Here is a 21,761-nt window from a genome sequence, read left to right on the forward strand (position 1 = left end):
AGAGGAATCTCTTGGATAAAATGGCATTTAATATGAAAAAGCTATTCTAGCAAATACTAGGAAGATGAGTCTTCCAGACAGAGCTAATAGCAAAAACAAATGCCCTGAGCTTGGGAGAATTTAATAAAATCATTGTGGTTGAAGCATAAAAAATAAGGGAGAGTGGAATGAAGTGAAATTAGATAGGAAAGTATAAAAAAGATCATTCAGTTGCTTGCAGGTCAGTTTAAGAGTGTGGATATTATCCTAAGTACTTGAGAAATCTATGGAAAGCTTTTGAAAGTAGATTAGTTAGGATTAGTCTATCTCTTTAGAGATTAAAAAATGTGTCAGATGGTTACCAGATTTATCTGGGTGATCATTTCATAGGTTATGTAAATGTCTAATCACTGTGTTCTACACCTGAAACGAATACAATATGCCAACTTTAATTGATAAAAATAAAAATATAAAAATTTAAAAAGAGAAAAAAGAAATGTGCTGCAAAGGCAACATCTGGGAGTCACATTCGTGGTCTTGAACCTGTCCCGGTCTTACCTTTGCCTCATGACTACTCATATCCTTGAAATTATTAGTGATGCTTGACACTGGATAAGGATGTGAGTCTGATCTGACAATCCAATTATTGGTATTATCTGAAAGCCCTTAAAAAAGACAAACATTTAGCAATGGAATAGAGAAATTCAAACTTGGAAATCTGAGAAAGAATAACTGGATCATCTAGAGAAAAAGTATGAAGTGTCATGGAGCCATGAAAACAGGATTTTCTTTTCTTTTTTTTTTTTAATGCATTTTTTATTCTGAAGTAGTTTTAGATTTACAGAAATTTTGCTGAGATAATACAGAGAATTTCCATGTACTCTGTACCCAGTTTCAGTTTCCCCTAATGTTATCACCTTACATTACCCCGATACATTTGTCAAGACTAAGAAATCAACATTACTATTAAAACACTCCAGACTCTGTTCCAATTTCACTGATTTTTCTACTAATGACCTTTATCTGCTCTAGGATCCAATTCAGGATACCACATCTTATTTAGTTCTCGTCTGCTTAGTCTCCTCTGGTCTGTAACAATTTCTCAGAATTTTCTTATTGCTCATGATTTTGACAGTTTTGAGGAGTCCTGGTCAGAGATATTTTGTAGAATGTCTCTTAGTTTAGGTTTGTTTGACATTTTATCCCTTAACAACATTTGGGTCACAAAGTTTTGGAAGTAATACCATGGAAATGAAATGCCCTTTTATCATCTTATATAAAGATATACGTGAGTCCACAAGACTTATTATAGGTAATGTTAACTGTGATAACTTGGTTAAGATGGCATTTGCCAGATTTCTCTACTGAAAAGTTACTATTGTTCTCTTTTCATATTTTACACTTTGGATATGAGCAACTAAGTTCAGCCCAGACTCAAAAGGAAGAGGTCGAAGTTTTATCTCTTGGTAGAAAGAGTATTTACATTTACTATATTAAGATTTGTCTATGCCAACATAGGTTTTAAAAAGGAAGGCATGGTCATATTTTATTGTACAATTTATGCAGATGAAGAATGAAAAGTCTTCATTGATTTTTGGAAAATTGAAGGTTGGAGTTACCTTGGGAAGAAAAAAATAATATAATTATAAGGATGGAAGCTAAATAAGTGAGAAGAGGGAGGAATTAAAGCCTGCATATGTTAATACTTCTTTAAAGATATTTAGCTATAAAGTGAACCCAGGAAGGAAGACTATAGTCCAGGATTCATGTGACGATGATATCAAGTTCCATACTTTTTGTACATTTTGTTCTAGGAACATGATTCTCAATTTCAATTCAGATTTCTAGTGACTTTAGTCATAAGAGACTTTCATGTAACTTTCAGAATCTCCATATTTATATCAAAATCCAAAGTTGTTACCTTTTATCCCTTTGTATGAAAGAGATTTCTGTAAAATAAAAAGCAGATCCAAGAGAAAAAGATGTTACTATTTGGAATCAAATTTCTAGCTAGCATGTCTATGATTTCCTTGCTAATAAAAGTCAAGTGTAAGTTGATGATCTGGCTTTCCTCTACTTAGCCATGTTCAGTATGTATTGGTCATTTAATAAATTTTGTTTGAACAATTGCAGGAAGCCTTGCAACTATTCTTGGTGAGAGCATGTTCACATCCCAGTTGATTTTTCAACTGTTTACAGTTACTGTAAACATCTTCATATTCGCAACTATTGGCTGAAATGAAAACAAAGAAATTAGGCACTTCATTATCATTTTCCTTCATAGCAGCAACACAAAGAATAAACTCAATGTGAATGAAGAGTAGGGAATACAGCAAACAAGTTGGCATTCTTCATTACACTATGATGGCCATTTCACATCTTGAGGGATACATAAGGTTCCTTAGTTAAATTCACTGATTAAGCTATCATTTTAAATTTTGAGCTTTTCCAAATATTTCTAAAATGACTGACTTATTTCCCTCCCTCAGAAAAGAGAGTAAAATGAATTTAACTGAATCTCTCTGGAACTTCACTATCCCAAAGCCGCTAGCTATGAGGTTGTTCACATTTAAACTTAAATTAATTAAAACAAAAGACCGTTGAAATTTCAGGTCCTCAGTGATACTAGTTATATTGCAAGTGCTAAACAGCCAATGTGTCTATATGGGCTACTTTACAGGACAGTGCAAATATTGAACATTTCCATCATTGCAAAAAGTTATATTGGACACCGTTGCCACTAGACTCTAATGCCATTAATATTTCTTTCAGAAGTAAGAAGTCATTATGAAAAAGTGCGGATTTAAAAAGTAAAAATAGGAGGGAATTTCACTATAACTATTGGACATTTCCACCTGGATGTCCCTCAGTGGTTATAAACTCAAGAAATTTCAAACTAAATTTATCATCCTACCTATAAGCTTGGCATTTCTTTGGAATCCCTCCCCAACTCCCAACTTGATTCACTAAATCTCAAAGAAATGGCACTCCCAACTACTAAGTTATTAAAACCAGGCACTGGGAATCAACCTGAACTCTATTCCCTCTACTTTTTATCAGTGCTTAATAAGCACAAGTAATAAACACTGGCTATTCTACTTTCTTCCTATCTCTTATAAACTATTTCTCTTCATTCACTTTGTCCTCATGCAAAAAAGACATCGATTTGTTATTGAACCTATGTTTTTTCAAGTCTCCAAGCTAGCTTTGATCCATTTGTTTTTTCATACTACTGTCAAGAGCGCTTTATAAAACACAGGTCTGATCTCATCACTCTTCTGTTTAGAATCTTTCGATTGGCTACTCATTACTAATAGGATAAATTCCAAACTCCTTAATAAATAATATTCAGCAGAGGTATAAGTATTTTCTTTTTTAGCTAATTTATAGCTTTTATATAATCTCAATATTCTATATTATGGCTATACATTTCACTCAAAAAAATGCTACGATTCAGTCAAGTGAATGCATTCGAAAGGCAAAAATTTAAGTTAATGGATCATTTTTATTGTTCACAATTTTAGTAATACAACTCAACTAAACAAAAATACCAACTTTTTGTACCTCAATTCATAGCAATGCTGGAAATGAGATATTATATGACATTAATTTTATTCTCTTCTGCTAAAATAGTTTTGAGACTTCTGTGAGCTAATGATACTATATGCAGATTTGATAGACATTTAAAGAGAACAAAAAAAATCACTAGCAAACAAAAGTGCATGTGGTTATTAAATTAAACTTGATGATTCTAACTATACTATGAGGAAAATGAGGAATTTAGTATGTTATAAAAAATTATATTTGCTGTGCCTGTCCAGAATTGAGCCATGTTCTACAGTCTCACACCTTTATATCTTCTTTTCAAGATGCCACTTTTGTTATAATGGCATTAATTTGGGTGAAAAGAAAATTCACATTTAATTAAAATAAATTAGGTTACAGGTGGTAACAGGCTTTCATTGCAAATAATACATGAATACTGAATAGTGTAAATTTTTGCTTAAACGCATTCTGTTAAAAAAATTTTATTATTGTTTTTTATATGAAAGCATTGCTTAAGTTGGTTCAGAAGATTGTCTAATTCTTAAACAAAAATGTCAGGTCATTTTGTTATACTAGCAAGTTAATGACTTCAAACTTACTGCATAGTCCATTGTCACAGTGATCAGGGCAGCTGGCACAAGGTTTTCCTTTCTGGTAGGGCGTATTTTTTTTGTTACTAATGTTTCCACTGAAATTTGAAATACAACATGTCAAATGTTTTTCATTTTTCAGTTTAGTTTATGCTCCAAGAGTAACATTGATCACTGTATATACTTGAATATTTATTCATTGATTTTAATCATATTGACTGAAAAACTAATATTGCCAATGTGTACTCAAATACCAATGCAAAGTAATCTAACAATTAACACATACACTCACTTCCTTGACCATGATCTCACAACCTGAGAAACTGAAATGGGATTCACAGAATCTAAAGTTTTCAGGGTATATTTCTGTATGATAACACTCTTCATCTCTCAGTAGACTCAGTGAAATTCCTAAGTCAGTGCACCCTAAGGTGCTGGCTAGGGGTAAAACATATCTCCTAGAGAGACAGAAGAAGCTCCTGTGGGGATAGAGGGTTACAGTATGGAAAACACTTACTGTTAAATGTAATTTTATATTTTAAAAGGAAGCTATAATTATTAATAATTTGTATAATATAAACTGGAGAAAGTAAAGCTCTAGGATAATTTTTAGCTTCAAGATGCGGGATGGCGATATTTTCAAGTAGTTTGGGGGGTAGATATATTAGGAAAGATTTTGACTATAGAGATTTTGTGTGTGAGATTTTTATGTTTACTAAAAATGAGAATGTTATTTAGAATAAAAAGGTTTAATTGACATTAATCTCTAATGTATATTGGTCTTAACAGTGACTAGCCTGTACCTCATTGATGACTATTATCCTATTGGCTACTATTTGAAAATAAAAGGGAGTCAAAGCTTCACTTGGACCTAGTGAGCCCAAGACCCAAGGCAAAGTATCTGAATCTCAATCTCCCTGTACAGAAGACAGCTATATGTGTGTGAATCCTTGGAAAATTTGTGAAATAGATATAAAAGTGTTTTGGAAATTCTCTCACTTTTCACTCCAGCTCTTACTACAGATGACTGGATCCACAGCCAGGCAGTGAGTTTGGATTCATTCTCCTAAGACCCTTCAATTCTTTCTTCTAAATCCTAATAGGTGCTTGCAGGAAGGTCACACTTCTTAAATTGGAACCTAACCTCACCTGGGTCTTCTATGGTCTCAAAATAAATCATGTAAGAAGCAAAGTTTGGGTCAAAACTTTCCTTCTCATGACAAGGAATTTCAAACATTAATAACAACCTATTTATTGAGAATACATCTTCAATATGTTCATTGGAATTTTGTGGATAATTCAAACACATTGCTTGAGGAAGGGATGTATTTGCTGCTATAAACCAAGATCTTAATGAATGGTTCCTTTAGAGATTTTTGTGTGAAATTCTGAGAAGCAATGACTTAAGATGTTACCTTTTCTCGACAACTTGAAATATATCAAGGATTTTTTGAAAAGTATTTGAGGCCCAAGATTTAATCAATTCTTAATGATGTACTATAGATATTTTTGCATAAGTAGGAATAGGAACATTTGAATACAAAGGGTTAGGGTTACTAAAATGTCATTTCCATTTGCTACCTCACCTTCACTCTTGGCTTCACAATCAAGCTTTCACTTTATAGAATGTGAACTTCATAAAAACTGACGGTACCAAATCTAGAGAACTACATACTCTGGATATGTGTGGAGTGACCCTGAGCCTTGGGAAAGGCAATTGAGGGGGAAGACAAATCATTTTTGTCATGAGGGAATACAGTTTCAGAATATTATAGTTGAAACTGAGAAGCTGGTCTTTTTTCTGAGAAGGGTTGTGTCTCAAATTTAGAAAACCTTTCTAAAGATTTATCTCTCCACTGAAACATGCTTTTTTAGTCTGTTTTGTCTATTACATGATAATTTTAAAAGATTGAATTGCTGATGGCATTATTGACAGCAAATTTGAAAGTGTATACTTACGCAGGACAATATTGGCAAACATAGAAGTATTTTAGAACTTGTTGATTGGGACAATGGGCAATTCCACATCCAATGCTGAAAGAGGAGGCCCAAGCAACCTATATGCAAATAGGTGAGGATACAAAAGTACATTAAAGAAGAAGGAAAGATGAAAAAAAATTGTAGGAAATAAAAAATCTGAATAGAACGTTATTGATGTATTATGTATTCATATATCTTATGGATATATTTAGTTTATTGAATTAAATTAAAGATCTTTAAAAATATTACATTTTCATGTACATTCATTGCTTTATCCATTTAGACTATTAGAAAAATACAGAGTAGATTTCCCTACCAAGAACCTGCAGGCCTTTTACAAATGACAGCTAACAGCTGAAATACCCACAAAATGCGGATTGTCTTTTGCCTACTTGAGATCTTCCCTCAGATTCAACATTGAAATCAGTAAAAATTTAGAGAAGTTTTCTTTTTAGTGCATTTATGACAAAAAAGGTTTTTGTTTGTTTCTCTTACCTGGGTATAATGTCCAACCACTGCATCAGGACGCTTTGGCCCAACACCATAGATAAAATCACGTTCTTCATTGTACCAATTTTGGCTTGCATCTGACCATGAAGCAGGGTAACTTGACATGAAGAGATTCTCACCACAGCTCCTTGTCCCTAAGAAGAAACAAATTATTCATGGGGAAAGCAATAAAACATACAATGGTTACTATATATATCAGAGTCCCTGTTCTTCAAACACAGTGCCATTGTTGCTAGCTGTTGATTAATCCATAGGAGTTCCTTAAAAGCTATAAGTGAATAGAAGACAGATGTGCCAAACACATTAAGGCTGATGTCAACATGCAAAATTTTGAGTTGATGAAGTCCTTTTTAATATCTACTCAGCCTAGAGTCATTCATTTACATATTAAATTATTCATTAGTATATACCTCATGTGCTCTCTGCTGTGTATTGTAAGCTTTCTGAAAGCAGAAAGCAACTCTTATAATATTCTCTCTTACTCTAATCCACTCTTACCGGAGATTTTTCATATATAGCAACTTGAATAAATGTTTAGAATTATTATTTTGTGTAACCTTTGTAAAAACTTTTATGCTCCATCTTTAAGAGCCTTGAGCATGAAGGAAATGACACCAAGAAGGACAATATTTTTTAAGATTATGGGTCTCCCTTTAATCAGCAAATCAAAATGTCACAACTTAACTTCTCCTCAAAGACACAGGAAAAAAAATTGCTTTGCAGCCCCAGAACATTTCAATATATTTTTCAAGCTTTAAAATTAATATTTATGTTTGGATGATTTGAAATGTAACGTCTACATGTTACATAAAGGGAATGTACACTACTCTTGGATAGCTTTTTAAAGAGAGAAACAAATAAACTGAGATTCTAACTAAACTGGGATCTTCAAAACAATTTGTTTCAATCTTCTACTGAATATAGTCATCCCTCTTCATAATTTCATTAAATTATAATAACAATGGCAGTCCTACTTTCAAAACAGGAGATTTATTTACTACTTGCAAATTGGGCTTTCCTATATCTGTCACTTTTCAATAATTTAAGTAAATATTTTTTCTAATAGTTTATACATATAATATTTTATCTAATTGTGTTTATATTCCTTGATGTAGAAGTTATGTCGTATAGATTATTCGAGGTGCATGTATTGTGGGCATATAGAACATACAAAAGACAACTTACTGTCATCAAATATTAAAAACATGCTAAATATTTTTGAGTAAAATTCAGAAACTTTGAAAAATTCAGCATATTTTATACATTGGCTATAAATAGTTTTTAAAACGCAAACAGTTCCATAATATGAAAAGGGCGCTGGGTTAGAAGTCAGAAATTCTCATTTTAAATTTTCTATATATGACACTAATTACCAATCATTTTCCCTTTGACAGTCCATTCCCTACTCTAAAATAGAAAAAAAGATAATACATGACCTGCTTTATGCATAAGATGGTTAAGAGCTACAAATGTGATATTGTGTGAGACAATTTTGTAAAATATAAAACACTCAATAAGCACAGGTGGTGCTTTCCAGATTTTTTTCCTCACATGGAGACACTTCATCTTGAAAAAGGCAGCATTACAAGCAATATTTATTCACAAAGATTTCTTAATGCAACATCAAAAAAATAGCCCCTTATTATTTTACTTGTTCACCTACTCAATAAATATTAATTTACATACCAATTGCTCTATCCTTTTGCTGACTGTGTCTCAAAAGGCATTTGTTTGCCCACTTTTGGGCATTTTCTGCTGCCTTGCTGTCCCATTTCTAAAACAAGGAGGGAAAAAAATATATGCATTTAGTGACTCAAACCACAAAGGAGCATAAATAAGGTTTATAATGAGATTGGTAGGTTCATTCACATCATTATAAAATTTCTGTATATGCATATAATATACATGCATTATATATTATATATATGTATATAATATATAATGCATTATAATCAGACATATTTTTTTTGATGAACCTATTTCTGCTTGACAAGGAAATATAGATAGTATGGTTACCCTAAGTAATTAAAAAATATAAGATAGTTAATAGTCTATTTATGATAGCACATAGTGGTCCTACTATAATTATTGATAAACATGTAGATAAATGAGATTATTTCTCCTGTAATACTGAGCTGGCATACTTTGTTTCTAGTTCCTTTTTTTGTTTTGTTTTTTCCTACTGAATACATTTGGGAGACATGACTTTCAGTACTGGGTCCAGAAAAATTGGGTTGTTTTACCCTAAATGTCCTTGATCCCAAAAGGAAAAAGCTTTCTTGATCCTAGATTAGGAAAGTAAGTGGAAAAACAATGGCCATTATTGGACGTCAAATATTTGGTTTTAATTCTGCCTCCACAACTTAAATAGCCCTGCAAACTTGATAAGTATATAACCATTATAAAGTGAAATTAAGAATTCCTGCTCTACCCCATGAAGCCAATGAAGCTTAAGTTTTGGGCCCCTCACTTGCATAGGCCCTTCCAAGGTTGTGCTAGGGGACCTCAAAATATGTCTGGCCATTTTTTTTTAATTTTATTTTGTAAAAATTGCAGTAATAAGATAGTTTTGTATTCTCTTCCTTAAAGAGGGTTTCTTTAAGCTTCAAGTCAGCAAAACTTAAATTTCCCCTACTAACAACATGTTTCTTAGAAAAGATCTAGAGTATAAGGTGGACTTAGATGGAGTGGACATTAATAATGAAGATTATATTGATGATGATATTGTAGGTCTGACTCTATGGAGAGGGACTGGACAGGAGAGCTGCATACAGCCAGAAAATTTATTCAAAAGTTGTTTTGGATCAAAATGAACAGAAAATGCCAGTAGAAAGTGTTTAAAAGTCAATTTATCAGGGTCAGAGGACACACGCTAACCTCAGGGCCAGGGTTTTAGCCCAGGGCTTATGAAGGAGTTTCAGGGGCTCCATGGGCACCCTGAGATTGTATGCAGTCTCTATATGTGCATTTTTTTTTCTGGGAACAGAAATTCTAGTCACAGAGTTGGGAAACTCTGAAATGGGCATGATAGTGAATTGATCCTGATAGATTATACTATTCTAGTGAATAGAACATATAATAGTAGGGGGATATACAATTTATAAGCAAAATGGTATATGTAATAATAAAAAAAAGTATTTTTGCCTTGTTGGTAATAAACCTCAATTAAATAACAAAAATAGAACTTCCTCAGTCACAAAGTTCTTAAGAGATCTTATTTACTAGGTGCTTGAACTTATCGTAGCTGGCTCAAGCCACTTTCCTTGTGACTGCTTCTTACCATCTTCAGCATGTTACTGGCAGGTGGAGAGACTGCCCTCCTTAGGTCATTGTGTTTATTTACAATCTCTCTTTGGATTTCTTTTCGAGTGGTTGACAAAGCATCAACATTTGAAGCCTAAAGGAAAGCCAAATTAGAATTATATTTTTGTAAGTTTTGAAAAATGCATATGAATGAATAAGTTAATTCAAGAGAGCAAAGATCATTTAAAAAGTGTACAGTTCAAGCCAGTGTTGTTAAATATTATCAATAAATCTGAGCCAAAGCTATGACTTTTAAATAGGAAAGAAACAGAGTTAAATTTTGAGAGTAGAGATATAATTTATGGCATGACAATTAACAACACCTCTGAGACCACAAATACCAATTTCTAGTCTTAATGTGATTTTTCTAGATATATGTGTGATAAAATAATGGCAAGTTACAAGATAGAAACCATTAAGACATTCTCATTCATAATCAGGCTGCAGTAAGGAAGTGTTAAGAGTAGGGGCAGGTGACTCATTCTAGACTTTAAGAGGAACTTTGACCTGACAAGGTGTCTGTATTTAGAGAAAAAATGTTTAGGACCAGTCCAAGTACATTCAACATGAGCAAAAGATTCTACCTATTATGCAGCAGATTTTATGGAGTTGCTCAAGAGACAGTTTTACAACATTAAACAAATCCCTGCGTCAATTTAGAGGTAGCAAATTCATCCAGTTAATGGGTTATTGTTGACTTTGTTTCTTTTAGTAACAGAAATATATTTAAAGTATTAAATCAGATGCTCATCATTATTCACAATATCCAAGACATGGAAACAATTGAAGTATTCTTCAGTAGGTGATTGGATAAAGAAGAGGAGGTCCATATATACAATGGAATACTACTCAGCTATAAGAAAAGATGAAATACTGCTATTTGTGACAACATAAATGGATCTTGAGATTATCATGCTAAGCAAAATAAGTCAGATGGATAAAAGTCAAGAATCATGATTTCACTCATATATGGGATCTAAAATTGAAAGTAGCAAATGAACAAGACAAACAAAAATTCATAGACTCGGACAACAGTATGGTGGTTACCAGAGGGAAAGGGGTAGGGGTATGTTGAAAAGGGTAAAGTAGATCAAATATATAGTGATAAAAGTAGATGACTTTGAGTGGTGAATACATAATGCAATATACAAATAATGTATTATAGAATTGTACACTTGAAATCTATATATTTTTATTAACTAATGTCACCCCAATAAATTTAATAAAATTAAAAAATTTAAATCAAATATATTTTTGGTTTATCTTTGTATATGTATATGGGGGGGTGGGGTTAAGCCTGGAGGTAGAGTACAGTGTGTGAATTGTTGCATAAAATTTACACAATTTGATGACCTAAATTTACACGAGAATGTGATGTTATATGAACATGAACAAGATTTTGAAGTGTAAGTGTGAAAGACAGGGCCCTTTACAGATTTTCCTTAACACCTGGAGACAAGTTATTCTTTCCTTTCTGCAATACTGAGTTCTCTTGAAGCTCTCCAAATACTGCAGACATAGGTCTGACCACATTCTATTGCCACTATCTACTTATGAGTCTATTTCTCCCACCTGCTTATATGTTCTTAAGGACAAGGACCAAGAATGAATACGAAGGCACCCACAGATCTGGCACTTTCCCAGCTACTGATTCCTAAGTTAGAAAGAATGCAATGGGTTATTATATTAGTGGTGGCCGATCTCTGTATTATGTCGAAGCATAAAATAACAACCCTGGATATGTCCTAATAACCCTCGAACACCTGCTTAAAATAGTTTCATTTCAAAGCAGCTCAAAATTTGGCCCCTGAGACAGGAGAAGTACTTATTTCCTGCTTCTAACCCCATCTTGCTTTGTAGATAAAAATTCTACTAATGAAGACATGGCTTTGCTTGCTTTATAAAATAAGTATCAATAAAGATTTTATTATGTGACGGGTGAAAAATGTTGAATATAGAGTATTGAAAATAAAAAGTATACAATATGGCATCTATCTATCCTTAAAGAGTTTATATTGGATAAGCAATATGATATAAATAATTATAATATCACATGATACATAAAATGATAGGTAGCATCTACTAGATATAGAGAAAGGATGGATTGACCCTTCTTGATTGGGGTTAGACCATCAAAAAAAGATGTTCTGGATTGGGATTTTGAGAGATGAATAATGTTTTCCAGGCATCTTGAGAAAGAAGGTACAGAAAACACACTGGGAAGAGGGTATGTAAAGCATTTTCTCAGCAAAAATTTAGTGGTGCAAGAGGCAAATGATATGTCTCTCTCTTATTTTAATGATATCTCTTTTTATTAATTTTATAAATGAAAACAGGAGATGGACCAAAGAGGTGTCGGGAGATTGGAAAGGGCCATAAAAGGAAATATTTAGGGAAGAAATTGAGAAGACAACAAATTTCTGGAATGAAGCCCTTAGCGATGAAAAAATCATCTTCGATTAAAAATCTGATTGTAGTAACATAATGACTTTATTTACAAATGTTAAATGATGCTTGCCCTTGTATCAGAATTCTCTGGTCTAGGGAGTCCTAGCTAATCTTGTATGCCCAAAGCTAAAGAAGAGTGTGAGAACCTATAGCTCCTTACATTCAGAGGTTTTCTGATTTGAAGAGAGATACTTTCTACAGGTACCTACGAGCCAATTGAAAGAGAACAACTCATTCTGTTTTGAGATTATTAAAGTGAAGCAGCATATCACAAACAATAAGAGCATCTTATCTTATACATAATAATTGTAAAAGTTATGAAAAAATCAAATATTTAATACTTTAGTGAATTTTCTTTTTATACATTAAAAATATAGATTCAATTATCCTCACCCAGTAACTATGAAAATTAAATGTGGTGATATAAGTGAAGAAGTTTTACTAATTTGAGATTATATATTGTTAATTTTGTGGAGGGATCACATTGAAATGGATTAAGTAAAAGGAAATCAGAAAAGATCCTGAAAAAAAGAAAAAAGAAAAGATCTTGTGATAAAAGAAGTTTTGATAGCTTTCAAATTTATAGATGAATACTGTCAATAAAAAAATAAATAAAGCATAATACATAATTTTAATTTTTTGATGGCCACTTTAAAAAGATAAACATTAAATTAATATTGAAATATATTTTATTTAACATATTCAAAATACATGTTTTCATCATGCAATTCATATTAAAATTATTGAGATATTTTATTTCTTTTTAAGTCTTCTAAGTCTGTTGTGTATTACATTTACGCAGAACTTAATTCCGACCGTCCACATTTCCAGTGGTCAGTATTTTCAGGTGACTAAGTGTTACCATACTGGTGGGTCAACAGCCTTAGATTTAATTGTGTTAGGTACCTTGAGTAATCAATGAGTTCTTTGCGATGTACTAGACACTCTAGCCCTTTTTACTTTTGAAAATTGATCTAGTAGCTTGATGTGCCTCAAGAATGATTGAATCATTCTGAAAAGATTTTCATCCTCAACCCTACCTGTACATTTGCAGGAAAGAATGGTAGCAGCACAGGAACCAGAAACAGCAACACCGGGAATAATGCCATTGCTGGGAAAACAAAACAAAGGGGACAAAGACCAGCATTGGAATGTTTAGTGCCTGGACTTTTAAACACAGGGGAAAAAAAACCCAAAATAAAACAATGTAATGATCTCAGATATCTCAAATTCATCAGTAACATAACAAAAGCAGATTTGTTTCAGGGTGCCAGTAGAGTGATAATGGATTCAACGTCAAAAGCAAGACTTCTAGGTAGACGATGAAGAACAAACAGATGTTCTTGACTGGAGCTCTTGAAGTAATACATCTGTAAATGTTAAGGTTACACTACCCAATTCCACCCTAGTTCCACAGTCTTGTCTATGTAGCTCCTCTTTTCACATTCTGGGAGTGGCTTCCTTACACTGACCATTTAGGAGTAGTCATAGATCCTGTTTCTGTTACTGGGGTACTACTGTACTAGGCCTTGATGGTTTCCTTAAACCCTGTTTACTTTTACAAATATCCACTAATTAACATCTCTTCAATTTACCAGTTAGCATATACCATTTCTTTCTGCCCAGGCCTCTGGCTTATATACTTGCCCTTCACAGAACCCTAGGCAAATCTACTAAGAAGTTAGTATTTTTTGTTTGTTTGTTTGTTTGTTTGTTTGTTTGTTTGTTTTTAACACTTTCAACTACTCTCTTCAGTTCTGCATATGCAGCCAGTATCATCTTCATTTTCATTCAAACATTTCTTTTTATTACAATGCTTCAAATTTCAAAAAAAGGTAATACTCTCCGATCTAAAAACAGAAAATTGCTTTTAAAGGATTACTAGCGCAGTTTATATTAACACCCTTAATATGTTCATATGCTTTGCTTCATTAATTCAACTTTTTGGAATCCTGAGGGAATAATATATCCTGAAAACCTTTAGGCATAAATTTTATCACAATATTAATAGGGTAAAACATAATTAATTAATGCTTAATTAACAGGAAGATAAAATGTCTAAATAAATTAGAATACATCCTCTTATTAGAGTATATTAGACATAAAATTATGTTTATGATGGTTTTGTAACAAGGAAAGTGCTTATGTGTCAAAGTTAAGTTTAAAAGAAAAAAAAGAGAGAATACCATATAATATATGAGAAATCGTTAACCTTCTGTTACAACTGAAAGTTTGTACCCTCCCCAAATTCATATGTTGAAACCCTAATCCCCAGTGTGTGTGTATTTGTATTTGGGCCTCTAAGCAAGTAATTAAGGTTGAAAGAGGCCATAAAGACGGGACCTGATCCAATAGGGTTAGTGCTTATATAAGGAGAGATACCAGAGATCACACCCTCTTTCCTGCACACAGAGAAGAGGCTATGTGGGAACGCAGTAAGAAGGTGGCTGTTTGCAAACCTCGAAGAGAAATTTCACCAGAGACTAACCATACTGGCACTTTGGTCTCAGACTTCTAACCTTCAGACCTGTGAGAAAATACATTTCTGTTGTTTAGGCCACCAAACCTCTGTTGTGGTAGCCCTAGCAGGCTATATACATTCTCATGTTTAATATTTGAGGGTTGCAATATTTTCAAGTGTGCTCTACTGTCCATAACATGTAGTAATTTGAAATCTTCTGGAGCTACATATCTGCATTCCAGTGTACATGAGTGAGCAAGGCACTGAGATTGCGGGTTACCTCCAAATACTATCCAGCAAATATATCTCAATGCAGCTCTGCTTTTCTTATGGTTTTATGACAAAAACTCCATGGCATAGGTATTTGGGACCAATTTTAAGATAAGTTAACAAAAATGTTATTACATAGTGGTATTAATCATCTTGATGTGTAAGGACATCTGGAAAATATGTACATTATAATTCTCCTGGAGGATAGTAACAGAAACAGGTCCTTATCCTCTTCTCCCACAAAATGAATGGTCAGACAAAAAGCCAAGCAAAGAACAAATGAGGTTAGACAGAAATACAAGAGAATGAGTTTATCTTCATGTGTTAAACATTCTTTTCTGTATTTTCTGTAAGTCTACATTACTGTAATTACAATAATTAGGAAAAAGAAAGATCTTTATTCCAAGAGAATTGTTAACTCTTGGAAAAGTGCCTCCGACTTTGTCAAACGTGTTACTTTAACCACATTTTTGCAAACAGGTATAGCTAATAGATTAGGCATTATGATGTTCAAGAAAATGGAAAGCAGAGGCATGGAGATAGTGATCTCCTGATCGTCTCATTGTTAGTTAGTGCATAGCTGGGACAGAACCCAAGTTTTCTTTTAACCTCAGTGTCCATTTCCCAATAAACTGTACTATAATTTTTGGAGACATGGAGTTTTGGGTAGAATGAAAGCATTTAATGAATTTTTTGCCTTGACAAAAATAACACATTGCTATAAATCTTTTTGTGACTGGTAAATAGATAATAAATTAGTGAACATATTTGAGAAAGTCAGAAAAAATTAATGCACATTATTAACAGATAAGTCAAACCTTTTTTGTTGTCCTTCAAATATAAAATAAAAGTCCTAAGATTTTGAGAATTCAAATATATTTTCTTAGGCTGTCCATTTTGAGTTGAAAGCATATGCCACAATGATAATCTCTATTTATATAAATGTATTGAAATAATGGGGAGCTTTGTCGACTATTTAATAACGTGTTTTTGTCCATTTAACAACTAGGATGGGAAGGGAGGGAGTTGGAATGGTAATCACAAAGTTGATAGCATGTTCCTGTAAGGGTTTTATAATGAATACAACTTATACAGATGTTCCTACAATGTTCTGTACAATTAAAATTTCACTCATAGCAATAGGAAAAGATTAGTTTTGTTTATATTATAGTTTTTAGGTGAAACGGAGGAAGAGGTAAAAGAACAGAAGGGGAATTTGAAGCCAGAAAAGGAAAAACATGGAAAGAAAAAATAAACTTATTTCTATATAAAGCAAATACATAAATTTAATATCAAAAGGAGTCATTTTTATTTTGCAGAGGTACCTGATCCCCTATTGAACAAACATAAACTTTGGCACCTGCATCATGATAAAAGAGAGCAATGTAAGTGTTAAGAAGCCTGGATTTTTCTTGATGTTATTGGTCCTTTTTTACCCAGCTCATCTTTAACTACATGAAATTGAAAATTTACATCTGTCATATTAAAATATGGTGACATAGGGTTACTTCATAGGGTTTTTGTGACATTTAAGGAGATTAATAACGTTAAAGAAATTTGATAACATAAAACAACCACCATATACATACAAGTCCTAGCATTAACCTTACTATTGTTATTATCATTTGAGCTTACTATCAGCTTGCTCCTTCAGCTGATAGTGAGTGTTTCCAGCAGAAATCTCTCAGCTCCCAGGACCTTCAAGGATTGCCTCTGCTGAAGACAGCCACCTGGCCCAAGGTCATGCTCCCTTCAAATGGCAGCCTCATTTGATGTCTGTCAGATATGGGGTATAAAGGCCTGACCTCTTCACTCCAACTAGAAACATCCCTGAAACATCTTCCCAGTTCCAGAACTACTCTGAAGTAGTTGATTGGCTGAAGCCTCCCCTCCAATGAAACTATATCACAGCTTAATTTCTACTTTTGCCTAATCTTGCTTCCTTCTCCTCCTTTCCAAAGGAATTGATCCCAAGTGCATTCCTTAATAAATTTCCTGTGTCTCAAATTTTCTTAGCATTGCTTGGGGAACACGAATTGTGACATCATTCATTAGATAATCTTTATTCCATAAATCTAATCGAGATAGTCTTTTTATACTTTCATTATCCTTTGATCATATGTTTTTATGCCTTTGATCATGTTAATTCTCAAACCTTGATTCTAATCACATCCTTCAAGAATCTTTCAGTCTCCCTTTCTCCAAAGAAACCCACAAGCTAACTCCAAAAACACTAATCTTATTCCTGGATAGAAGTGTTTAAAGCCCATCCAGTAAACTTTTGATTATATTCAATTTTTCTGATTATGTACAGGATATAATTTCTCTCAGTTTCTTCAGGTACATTTGACTTTTTTCCATAATTAGATTGAGTTTGGAAAAGACAGACTACCATCTCCACATTCTTTTAAATGCCTGATGGCTAAAGCTGGTTCACTATATACTTGCTCAGTAGTGGAGCTATAGAAACTTTCAGAGTCTCCAGAGGACCCTCTCTTTAGCTAGAATGCCCATCCCCCCAGCAATGGCCTGAAGGCCTCCTGGAGAATTTGAGAGCCACAGAGAAAAACAGATCCTTTTTTTTTTTGCAAGTTAATGTCAGTCAGGTAGAATACCTGATTTTTCCTTTGACAGACATTTGTCAAGTTTTACACAATCCATCCAGGATAGCATGTTAGATATTGTTAAATGTGATCAAGTGAACAAAACATGATTCCCGCCCACCCTCAGAGTCTTATCGTTAGGGGAACCCATTATTTAAATATCCACATTGTGAGTTATTTGGACATTCTCATATATACAAAACTAAAAGGTAAAATTTTATTCTCTTTTGACCTGATTAATTTTGATTCTTTTGAAGAAGGATGGGGAAGAATATAGCATAGCACAGGCTCTGGAAGTAAATATTACAGCTGAGGTAAATATAATTAAGATCTACTGTAAGTTGGAAGAGAAAAGCATTTAGCTCCACTCCACTCCTCTTCCCCAGGGGCCTCCCTAAATAGTAGGTGCCGATACGATACAGTTTATTTTACTTTCATTGAGTAGAGTTATACAGAAAGCATGAGAAAGAATTAGGTAAAATAACTGCCTCTTCCTGTCTTTCTCTTGCATGAAAACAATTTCCAAATGTATGTAGTTACACGTTTCCTCTGCTTAATTACCTAGGGACAAACTTGAGATTCTTTTGAAACAATTTCCCTTAAAAATGTTATTTTGTTATGTGCAATTCACCAACTTTCTCCTTTTATATGCTTTTCCACTCTGCTATTAGTAATTCCCCTTTTTCAAAGAGATTAGTAATTTCTCATAAGTGTGAGTAGAGAAAAGCCAAATCCAGGGATTTCAAAGGTTTACAATTTCAGGTATTGATGGTATACTACTATCTAATGACAGCAGAGCAAATTGTGTCTTTCTGAAGCATAAATATATATGCTACAATTAAACTGTATTATAGTGCTCCTTCTTCACATTGATGTTAAGACCACCACTGCATTTGAAATACTCATTTGAAAAATAAAATAAATTATTTTCTCTAAGACATAATATCACTGCTTGTTAATGGATAAAAAACATATAGTTATAAAAATTATACAGGCATACCTTGCCTTAAAAGTCCATTTTGTGAAATAAGGATTTTCAAATTATAAACTAGGGAGAATCTGCTTAGTTGCTAATAAGAGAATTGATAGAAGAGTCCAATTAAAAAGTAAGCTTTTAGTCTTCTATTCCAGTCAGGATGTCAAAAGAGAGAGGCTTCTGATTATCACCCTAATATGAACTCTAAAGAAATGAAAGAAGTGAAATGGAAATATGGCTTCCAGGAAAGTATCAAAAAGATAGTGAGACAAACTGATGAGAATTAAGTCTCTCATGACCTCTAGTATGTGTGTATGGATGTGTGTGTGTGTGTGTGTGGTGAGTATGAAGTGGAGGAAGGTGTTGCATCCTGAGGCAATGGCTGATCTGATCATGCAGTGACAGTAACAACTTTTAGTTCCTGCTTTTGCTTCCAGACAATCATTGTGTCCCCTTTATTGTAAAATTCTGTACCTGTAGAAGGAATCACTTGTTCTGGTGCTATACGTGTTCAAGACAGCATCAAGGAAACATAAAAACCTTCATCAGGTGTGAGGAACTAACAAGAGTAAAGAAATGTGGACTATTCTACATTACTGTTACAGTTATATCTCTATTTCTTCCTACTCCCAAGGATTATATAAGTATAAATTACATGACTACTTACTCTCAAAGGTGTTTCTTCCTAAAATGTAAACTTAGGAGTTTCCATCAGAAGATGGAAATGATTCTGAGATTGATTCCTAAAACAGATGAGGATAATAGTATATAACATAAAGGCCCATTTTATAAATGAAATGTGAAAATCTTAACAAGACATCAATTTACCAATTGCAAAACATCATGATCAAGTAAAGTTTATATCAGGACTGCAAGAATACTTCAAAATTAGAAAATTCATTGGTCAGATTCATCACATGAATTGACTAAAAAAAAGCGGCAAAAAATATTTCACTAAATTTAATCCCTGGTTACAGCTAAAAAGAGAACAGAGGAGAATAGGGGAGAACAGAGGATAATGGCAATATACTAAAGATCTATAACAAATATTATAGTTACTAGAGAAACTAGGTGCATTCCATTTGATATTGATAAGAAAAAATGACAAATTTCACTGTTATTGAAGAGGTCCTGATCAAAGCCATCAGACAAGAAAATAATATATTCATTAGTCTTGGAATAGGTAAAATCATTGTTATTTTCAAATGATATGGTCATCTATCTAGTGAATATACTATAATCAACAAGTTTACTAGATGTAATATCAACCTACAAAAAATACTATTGTCATATATCAGCAACATTCAACTAGAAAAGATTTTTAAAAAGATGCTACCCCTAATAGTAACAAAAACTATAAAGTATTTATGAAATAACCGAGAATAAAAAAATCTTTTTCAGAGAAAACTTTAGAACTCTAGTAAAAAACATAAAAGGAGATCTGCGTAAATTGAGAGATTTTTATGCTCTTAAATGGTGCGCGTTAATATAATAAAGCTATCAATTCAAATTAAACTAATATAAAAATTCTTTAAAATTTAATGAATATCTGATGGGCACATGGATAATTAAGTAAACCTCTTATAAGAAGAACTAATTTGGTATCTTTTTAGTTATTTATAGTAATCTTTTTAGTTATTCAAATTTATGTTTATAAAAATTCGATATTATTGTAAGAACAGACAAATGAACCAAGGGAAGTGAAAAGGAAATTTAAGAGACAGACCAGACAAGGTAGCATAAAAAAGCATTAGAACAGATTATCTAGCATATTGTGTTAGGAAAATTAGCTCACTATATGGAGAAAAGTAAAACCAGGTCCTTTTTAAGCATCACCTATAAACGTGAGTGTAGAAGGATTAAATTTATCAATAGAGAAAATAATTTACATGCAACTTTTCAGGTCCATACCCTTTTCATCTAAGTGAACCACAAATAACAATGCCATTATATGGTGATATGGTGTTTTGTGTGAAGCAACAGTATCACTCTTGGCTTATTTAAAACTCATAACAATCTAGGGAGTAGATATTCAATATCCCAGTTTACAGCTAGGCATTCTCAGGATCATAGATTTAGTAATGAGTTGTCATAAACTTGCAAGCAGGAGAACTGGGATATAAGCCCACACTGCTTGGTCTCAAAGTCTTCACTCCTGAAAGGAGGGAGTGGAAATATTTTAAACAATTATACAGACCTGAAAAGATGCCATTACATGCATTAAGATACTTGTGTGAAATGTGTGCCTTATGGGCATATCAAATTTATATATTAATCACAGCACAGAAAAGTATCTAATCGAATATTTTTGAACTCTAATTATAATATTTAATGTTCATTCTGATCACTTTCTTTCATTTTATCACTTGTCTCTGAGACAGAAAGCAGCCTAGACACTCTAGAAAGTTTGGAAATTTTCTAGACTTTATCGTGTAGGAAATCTGTAATGATAATAATTGCTTTGACAATTCTTCAAAAACAATTTTTTTCTTTTCAAGGATGAACTACCTTCTCTTTACTTGATTTCTTAGCAGTATTTGATTTAAACACTACTTGAAATTTCTGACACGCTTCTTCTCAGTTTATCTCGTACAAATCTGTGCTCAATTCAGAGGCCCCAGTTGACCTTACAACATACCATTATAGAGTAGCTGCTGGGCTTGAAACTTGTCATCAGTTTAATTTCCTTTGATTCTCCTCCAGAGAGTTAGTCATATAGGCAGATGTTGGCTTAGCTTTAACTAGGGGAAGAGGCAACACCAGATTTCTCTGACAATAGAATAAGGCTTCTCTAAGCTCCCTGGCTGACATTCAACCGCTGAGAAGAAAAGCATTAATAAAATATTCTGAAAGTAAAATCTTTCCTCTACAAGGTAAATAATAACTACTTACATGTTGTTGTTAGGTAGCTCCATGGTCTTTTACTATTTATTTATCCAGAGTCATTCTTTATTTGCCAAGGACAAATATAAAATTCTATGTAGAAATTGCTTCCAAATAAAAATATACACAACATATATTATATTTAAATTATTTATATAAATGTAGCTGCCTAGGTAGATTGACTTTTTATTGAAAATCTTCTAAAAGTCTCT

At 33.0% G+C, this 21,761-nt stretch overlaps 1 protein-coding gene across 1 annotated transcript in view; it reads right to left on the minus strand.

Annotated features, from left to right (window-relative positions):
* Positions 1 to 1,663: 1,663 nt before the first annotated feature.
* The window catches only part of LOC105288533 (cysteine-rich secretory protein 3-like), a 35,847-nt gene continuing 15,749 nt past the window's right edge, over positions 1,664 to 21,761 (minus strand). Inside the window, exons 3-9 of the mRNA XM_011354807.2 lie at positions 13,397 to 13,467; positions 9,886 to 10,002; positions 8,292 to 8,379; positions 6,591 to 6,739; positions 6,075 to 6,172; positions 4,125 to 4,213; positions 1,664 to 2,212 (exon numbers count right to left, since the gene is read on the minus strand). Of these exons, the coding sequence (XP_011353109.1) occupies positions 2,085 to 2,212; positions 4,125 to 4,213; positions 6,075 to 6,172; positions 6,591 to 6,739; positions 8,292 to 8,379; positions 9,886 to 10,002; positions 13,397 to 13,465 (738 nt within the window). The 5' untranslated portion in view covers positions 13,466 to 13,467 and the 3' untranslated portion in view covers positions 1,664 to 2,084. The remainder of the gene's footprint in view (positions 2,213 to 4,124; positions 4,214 to 6,074; positions 6,173 to 6,590; positions 6,740 to 8,291; positions 8,380 to 9,885; positions 10,003 to 13,396; positions 13,468 to 21,761) is intronic.

The sequence above is a fragment of the Pteropus vampyrus genome, unplaced genomic scaffold (genome assembly GCF_000151845.1).
Source record: "Pteropus vampyrus isolate Shadow unplaced genomic scaffold, Pvam_2.0 Scaffold18, whole genome shotgun sequence".
Taxonomy (NCBI): domain Eukaryota; kingdom Metazoa; phylum Chordata; class Mammalia; order Chiroptera; family Pteropodidae; genus Pteropus; species Pteropus vampyrus.